This window comes from Tupaia chinensis, unplaced genomic scaffold (assembly GCF_000334495.1).
Source record: "Tupaia chinensis unplaced genomic scaffold, TupChi_1.0 Scaffold138665_1, whole genome shotgun sequence".
NCBI lineage: Eukaryota > Metazoa > Chordata > Mammalia > Scandentia > Tupaiidae > Tupaia > Tupaia belangeri.
This window is the reverse complement of record NW_006198557.1, coordinates 1,553,849-1,554,423: the sequence shown is the minus strand read 5'-3', so window position 1 is coordinate 1,554,423 and position 575 is coordinate 1,553,849. Positions and strand designations below refer to the sequence as shown.

Here is a 575-nt window from a genome sequence, read left to right as displayed (position 1 = left end):
CCGTGTCTGCGGGTCCTCGTCCCCGTATGCGCCCATCTCCTCCTGGATGGCCGCCAGGCTGCCGGAGAGATTCCTCACCTCCTCCCGCAGGCGCAGGATGGTCCGCGTGTCCGCCTTGTACTGCTCCAGGACGGAGCTCAGGGGTGACAGCTCGGTCATCCTGTCCTTCAGCTCCTGCCGCGGAGATGCCACCGTGGCCAACTCTGACCCCTGCCCTTTGACCCAGACGTGCCTTTGTCTCTGATGCACACCTGCCCCCTTGACAGCTGGCCCACGCTGGGCCTAGATCCCAGCAGCCCTCAGTTCCTGGAAGACAAGACCCCTGGGACCAAGGGTCGCCAGTCCCAGCTGTTCCCTTGACCTCTGACCTGAGCCCGAGGACCCACCTGGAAGCTCTTGGCCGAGACGGACCCATCCGCTGCCCGGAGCCGCGCGTCCAGGCTCCGCATGAGGGTCTCCATGCCGCGCACATACTGGAGGTCCCGATAGGTCCGCAGTTCAAGCACCTCCATGGACTGGGAGACGTTCTGGACCTGGGGACGGGACGCATGAGGCGGGCGAGACTCCTTCCCTCG

At 65.7% G+C, this 575-nt stretch overlaps 1 protein-coding gene across 1 annotated transcript in view; it reads right to left on the bottom strand.

Moving 5' to 3' along the window:
• Positions 1-575, bottom strand: part of LOC106736342 (noelin-2-like) — a 24,792-nt gene that overhangs the window by 912 nt on the left and 23,305 nt on the right. Inside the window, exons 3-4 of the mRNA XM_014592847.1 lie at positions 387-533; positions 11-174 (exon numbers count right to left, since the gene is read on the bottom strand). Coding sequence (XP_014448333.1) covers positions 11-174; positions 387-533 — 311 coding nt within the window. The remainder of the gene's footprint in view (positions 1-10; positions 175-386; positions 534-575) is intronic.